Raw genomic sequence first — 7264 nt, forward strand, 5'->3', positions numbered from 1 at the left:
AAAGCATTAGAATGGGAGGTGCTGCCAGCTAAGCCTTCATCCCTACCTGATGAAGGTGCCTAGACCTGACATTAATAAGAACTGCACATGTAAACCAGGCCAAAGCCATTCAGAGTTTTCACCAGCCCAAATGCCCAAACCACAGCCGTAACGTTTACAGCCGATAGTTTAGCGTGCCATTGGTATCACACAGGCAGTTACAATATTTGAATACTCGGAAGAAAAACATACTGAAAGTAAATTGACAGAGTGAACAACAACAGAACAGCAGGATCAGAATTCCCGTTTCAAAAGCACAGTATTTGAGAGCAGCCTTTGTTTGYATATGTCTATAGTGCAACATACATTTCAGCAAAGAGCAACAACAAAATACTTCCTAATAGCAGCCGTCAGCAAGAATATATTCCTAGGAGACGGTTAGTTCCTCTGAACTGCCGCTTTCAGCTTCATTTTCAGATTCACAGATCACCAAAGAGAGCCCCAGAACTTTTGCACAGACACTCCTAGACCCCAGCCCTCTCTCTGAAGAGCAGAGTCCCAATCACAACACAAAATAACAAAATCCTATAACTGCTGCATGAAATAATTCATAGCAATGCACAGCTACAACATGGAGTGGCAATTTTGAATATCTACCTGCTGGGATACTCTGCAGCTGCTCACACTCGAATATATACATCAAGACAGACGAGCAATTGAGGCCGTGGTCCGTCTTCTGCTAAGCATTTGCACAGTAATAATGCAACACTGCCCTTAACCTCTGCAGCATTAAGGGATTAAAACCAATAGCAAAGATTAATTTATGTCTTTTGTAAATTTATAGGGATCCTGTAATATCAAAATAAGCACACACAAAAAGTTTTGTAGAGATTTCTAATGGAATTTTAAAAAGCTTTTCTCTGATTCTAAAGAATTCATTTAAATGTTCTTATGCAATTCTGAACTGAACATTACAGCAGAAATATGGGCACTGAAAARAAATTACATACAATAATTGAAAATATATTCTAAGGATTAAAAAAGTCTAACAAAAAGTATTTATGGTAAAAAAGATCATTAGAATATTAAGTTTTAATTTAAATGATAAATACATATCTGTTCTTGTGATGCTGTCACTTAACAATAAGACTCCTCTTGCATTTTTGTAAGACTTGATTTTCAAGAAAGCTTCAAAAACGTAAGCATATGCTTTGCTTGCTGCCATAGTTAATATTGCATAAACATTAAACTAGGACTTTTGTTTAATTCATAAATTACCAGCACAAGCATTCACACAGTAGTTGTACTTTCTCAGAGCTAAAGCACCATTCAGGTTTGATGCATTCCTAATGGGGACCTTTCCTCTTCCCTTTGGTAACTACGGCAGGAGAATTTAAAGCAACTTTGGCAATAGTCAAAATCACATAACTCTTCAACCTGCCTGACACCAAGTTTCTGTTTAGCAGGAGATTTTATAGCACTCTTGAAAACAGATCTGAAAAACAGTTTCTTATAATGGAAACTCTGACGGACCAAGAACTAGGAGCTGTCACTATAATATTCTTTCCTTTCCCTTGTGTCATAATGAAATTTCCATTATGTTCATTTATCAGTCTTTTATGTAAAGACAGTCACTTAATTAAAAAAAAGGATTTTTTTTAACACTACCATCTAGTTTCATACATTCTTCTCATTTTTCATATTCTCACTAATTTTGACTGCTGCCCTTCAGTTTTAGTTCTGTGAGTCTGCTGCCTGCCCTCCATTCCTCACATTTTCTAAAACGTTAAAAAAAAGGACTAAAAAGAAAGAAATGTTATGCAGTAATAATGATTTTTGTGACTTTTAAATTGACACTTTAGAAGGTTCACCTGGATTTTAATTCAGTTGCTTTACCATAGAAGTTTCATTTGTATTTGGTCAAGTGTGTGAAACTCTCTAAACTCTCTTGGATTTTGATTATGGGAAAAAAAAAAAAAAAAGCAACTCTCTACCTCCAAAAAAATCCACACCTCTTGAGCTTAGTTCACTGACAGTAATAATCTGCAGACTACCATAAAACAATAACAGTCTCCAGACCACCATAAAACCTTTCTCTTTGTAAGAATACAGACAAAATGCTGCTGTACAACGAGGTCTTCACCAAAGAGACAATGCAAAATCCTGCTTGGTTGCAGACAAGTGAGAGATTTCAATATTTAGATGAAAAATATCACTTCTGAAGTCTGGAGGTATTTAAAAACAGCAAGCTTTTTCTTACGTTCTTCTTTATGTTCATACACAGTGCTTGGAAAGAAGATCCCATTTAAATTTTTGCCTACCTCGATAAAGGTAAGTCCTCATCAAACAAAACCATTCTTAAATAGCTAAAAAAATCTGATAGTAGAAGGAATTCCAGACCCAAAAGAAAAAATATACTGGAAGCAAACTGCTATACTGAAACCCATCTGTGGCTCAGAGCAGTGGACTGTGTCCAACACAAGCAATCCACCAGCTGCCTGATTGGAAGATAAAAGAAAGTCAACACTGGGSTGCATTTAAATTATATAGTTATCCTCCTTAAATTCTCAAAGCTTGACATTTTTTTTTTCTGTGCATCAATGGAAGACTTTGATGAAAATCCAAGTAATTCCTTAGCTAGAGGTCAGTGAGCTATCTCAAATGGAAGGGAATTCAGGAAAGGTTACTCCAGGACTGACTGAAGGCTTTGGATTTATCTAGAGCTTGGCTCTGGAGGCAATGAGCAGCAGAAATTTAGAGAATATCGGCAGAGTTCAACATTAACATCTAAGGGAGAGAGGAAGTTGCATATAAAATTTATGGTAAGAGCATGGTTGCATGCTCACATTTTCAATATGCATTAGAAGTGTCTTGCAATCCTTCATGCTCCTACTTGCARAAAGAAAAACATTTACTACACGAGCCCTAAAGGGCATCGCTGTTCTACGTTCAGTTTCTCGGAGGTATAATTGCAAGCAGCAGCAACTAACATCAACGCTCACAAAAAGACCACAGAAGATATCATTTCACCTACTAATAAATAAAAGCAGTACCGAGGAAAGTTCAATGTGCTCTAAACCATTAGCAAGAAACCATTAAAAAAYGTAATGAAAGGAATGAGCAAAAGGCTGGCTAATGAGTACACAAGGTACATCAGCAGGTCAGACGAAAGGAAAGAAGGTGGGGGAAGAGATAGGGACAAGAAAAAATCCTCATCGTAATTAGTAAACATGACAGAAAAAAAATAACAATACTTGGGTGGGGTTATTTTGTGATTAAATGCTAGATAGAGATAAAACTTTGGCAATAGTACAGAATATGTGAGAATACAGCATATCTTGCCCTGGTTTTCACGCAAATCTTCCACTGTCAGCTTTCAATTTCTAACAGTTAATAGAATTTATTAAATCAGTGAGTTATGAGGTGGTTTTGTATGTGCTTTTTTTGTAATWGAGCATTACGTAACACAGAAAAATGCTGCCTGTCCTAAAATGTAGTTCAAGCCAAAGGTCCTCCTAAATGTACAATGCATGAAGATTAAAAACAGGGAGCTTGGGTTATGAAARGAAGCCATATGACTAAAAAGTGAATCCATTTTCCAAAACGCCCACACAGACAAGAGCTTCTGATGTAAAATACGGTCTGTGCAAAATCTAAATTGCACAGATTATTTTCATGAAAAGTTAGAGGCTGCACTATATGCAGATTATACGACATTTAACGTGAGAAGATATGTGAAAAAGAGACCACAACCTTGTGATTTTTATTATGATAATATGAACAGTTATTTGATTGATCACTAAATACCAAAAGTTATTTAATTAAAATAATTGTCTCCACTTAAAATGTGCAGAGGGAGAGATCCTCGCTTAGCTGTTCTAGGCTTAATTGTTTTCATCTTGCTGCAGGCTTCAATTCCAGCCTCCATTCAAGCAGGATGCAACRGCGTGTGCCGACCAAGAAACCGTTTGTGGCTTACCTTGGCACTGGAATCCTTGTTTCCCAAATCCCCTGCATGGAGAAAAAGAAAAAAAACACTTGTCTTAATATGTTTAGTTAGCATTTCTTCTCATTAATCTAGTATAAAAATAGCTTCATATAAAATTTCCTTAGCTTTTACTAGGACAGCAACAGATTTAAAGACATACAACATAGAACAGCCCTCCCAATTCAAAGGGGAGAACAATAGCTGTCACCAGTCATGTAATTGCTGCTTCTGGCAACATTTTTATTATTATTATTATTGTTATTATTTCACAAGCTATTTTGGATCTACAATTAGCATCATCTGTGATTACTGCATAATATTTCATCTCCCTGCATGCCACATGTATATTTAACAGCTATATAAAACATTCCAAGTTCTGGGAAAGGCCTCTAAAACAGAGCAAACAGTTTCTAAAGCTAATTTTACTGATATTGTTACACATCTCAGCTAGATATCAGTAGGCTATTGTATGGAAAGTGGGAAGGCTAAAGGTTTTGCTTGCCTCAATATAAATGATAACAAACAGCCCCCAACTTGCAACAAACTCCTCTCATCTTCCTTAATTTCCATAACAAAATATAAATATGCACATAATATTTTACCTAAGAAAACAGTGATACACAAACTTCTGCATACTATCCAGAGTTCAAAAACATACTACACCTCTGGCAAAATACCATACTATTGCCTTATTTATTTAAACATTCAACAGTTTCCTTGAAAATAAATGTTCTGAGTATCCAACTTATAAACATCTCCCTGTATTTTCCCTCTTTATAGGATGGTTTTTCATCTAGACAGTTAGAGTTACTTATTCTAACAAACCAAAACTAAGTCTAGAAGACATGAAATTGAAATATGGACTTTATGGTAATGTAATAAACATATTCCCTCCTTTTTAAAGGCAGCGAATGGGCAAAAATCTCTGGTACCCAGTTAATTCAGGGAAAAAAAGAATCTCACTTTATACAGCTATTTTTATAAATTTCTACTTAAAAACCTCTTCCTATTATTTTTACAAATAGGCCTAAACTAAGATATGCAAAAGAAATAAAACTGTTAATTAAAAGCATATACAATTACTCTATAATTTAGTTTTGTTTCTCCCATGTCTCGTCCTCGCAAGGGTAAAAAGCACCRGCTGAAAGGCTGCAAATGAGACGGTCAAACCAGCAAAGCTGGCAGCAGAACTAACAGTATAAGACAGGTTTTTAGGTGGCTTTCTGTCCTTTCGGATGGAGTTATTTGTGAAGGCCCCCCTGATATGCAGGGAAAGGGCAACCGTTCCGCAGCGCTGGAGCCGAGCGGACCACACTGCCACCGGCCTCTCCGTCTGATCCCGCTCCGGTTGGGATCAGATTTGCAGGAAACCTCTTCCCCAGATCAACTGCAGAAAGGAAACCGATCYGAGAAGGTTGTGTAAGAAAACAGAGGGGCAACAAATTATTTTGGCCAGCATTACCTGGTCAAGCACCACCTAAAAACAAAAGCTGCGTATTTGCACAGAGATTACAGTCTGTGCAAAGGCCGTATTTAAGATCCTTTCTGGTATTTTCACATCCCCRCATCCCTTGGGAAACAGACCTATCTTGAAGGAGTATCTTGGAGCGTAAGGAAGACTTTGCCCAACTTAAAACGAGGAAATGAGACAACTTTTGGTGCTGCTACACGCKGTGCTGAAGAGTATTAAGGGCTTCCTAGACTTCTAGCAAGGAAGAACAAAAGATTTCTGTTCCTCCTGCCACCTGTCAACTACAGGATATCCTTTTGCTTTTAAATACATGCTGCCATCAGGTGCCCTTGTCATCACGGCATTTGGCTTTGTTTTCCTCTAATTGGGTTCGCTATCCGCACGGACACGGAGCTCACAATTAGCCCGCCGCATCCGTTCGCACCTCAGCATTTTGGAATAATTTTGGCTACAGTTTCCACAGGTCCTGCTGCTTTCGCCATGCCGAGCACGGCAACTGCTCTCTTTCAAGGAGCAGAAATTAGCAACAAAACAAAATACACACTCCAAAGAAAGTTGTCTCCTCCAGCTCAGCCTCCCTTTCCTTTCCCCCGGAATCCCTCACTTTTCACGTACATCTCAATCACTTCTGGAGAGGCCGCGGATTCTCCGGGACCTGGGCTGAGGGACACGTGCCGAGGTGGCCACGATCTGCACCCAGGGACACAGACATCCACACAAGGGCTGAGACACCTGCCTACAAGCACAAGAGCCAGTCGGGCGCATCCCTCTCCTGGTCCTTAAATAAAGTTGGCTAAAATGGACCRCAGGTGCGAGGAAACCCGTGAGGAAGCCGCCAGCACCTTTGGGAGCAGGGCCAGCTGGTGATTAAGCCTCACTCCTTCCTAGGTAGGAGGAAGAGGAGCAGGGCACCASTGGCAGCGAAGCCTCAGCTCTTCCCAGGCAGGGGCAGAGGAATCCCTGGGTTGTTTCCGCAGCATCCTGGCTGCAGGTGCAAGCTATCCCAAGCAAATCTGCGGGCCGGGATGACCCCAGCACACAGGGGGCTGCAGCGGGGAGGCTCCGGCTCCGCTCCGGGACAGGGACGGAGCAGGACGGGCGCTGGGGGCCGCGCTCGGCCTGCGGCCCGGCCGGCCGGAGCAGGGCACGGCGCCATCCCGGAGGCACCTTGTTTTCCCCTCCTCTTCCCAAGGGCTTAAGGAGGGTGCCCATAGGAAGAGCTGCTTTCTCCCTAGCAGGAACCATTCTATTAAGCAGTAGTAGTAGTAACAACAACAACAAYAATAATAATAATAAATAGCAGCAGTAAGAGGAGAGGCTCTCCCCGCAGCGCACAGGTCCCGCAAGCTCCCTGCCCTCCGCTGAGGGGACCCGGCCGGAGTTGCGGGCAGCGCTGCCAAGTTGTGCCGGGCCGGGCCCCCCGGGGCCGCGCCGGGCCTGGCTGCGCCCGGTCCCCGCCGGGGGCTCCGGTGCCGGGCAGGGAAGGGGGAAGCGGCGGGACGGGCGGGAGCGGGGGGCGCCTCACCAGATGAAGTCGGTGCAGTGGCTGCAGAACGTGGGCTGCTTGAAGAAGCGCGCGATGAATTTGTGCTCCTTCACCTCGTGCACGTTCTTCTGCCTCAGGGCGCCCTTGCGAGCGAAGCGCCGCGCCGCGTCGGGCGCCGCGCCGGGCTCGGAGCCCGCGAACACGTCGGCCATGGCACCCTCCTCTCCTCTGCTCTCCTCCGCTCTGCTCCCCGCCCCGCGCCGCCGCCGGCAGCCGCGAGTCACCGCCCCGACGTCCGCCCCGTCCGGCGGCCGCCGAGCCTGTGGCGGCGGCGGCGGCG

General features: G+C 42.6%; 1 protein-coding gene across 1 annotated transcript in view; it reads right to left on the minus strand.

Moving 5' to 3' along the window:
- The window catches only part of PRKCA (protein kinase C alpha), a 97694-nt gene extending 90533 nt beyond the window's left edge, over positions 1 to 7161 (minus strand). The window contains exons 1-2 of the mRNA XM_026046872.1: positions 6964 to 7161; positions 3959 to 3990 (exon numbers count right to left, since the gene is read on the minus strand). Of these exons, the coding sequence (XP_025902657.1) occupies positions 3959 to 3990; positions 6964 to 7136 (205 nt within the window). The 5' untranslated portion in view covers positions 7137 to 7161. The remainder of the gene's footprint in view (positions 1 to 3958; positions 3991 to 6963) is intronic.
- Positions 7162 to 7264: the final 103 nt, after the last annotated feature.

This window comes from Nothoprocta perdicaria, unplaced genomic scaffold (genome assembly GCF_003342845.1).
Source record: "Nothoprocta perdicaria isolate Ctin4 unplaced genomic scaffold, notPer1 scaffold_46, whole genome shotgun sequence".
In the NCBI taxonomy this organism is placed as follows: Eukaryota; Metazoa; Chordata; class Aves; order Tinamiformes; family Tinamidae; genus Nothoprocta; species Nothoprocta perdicaria.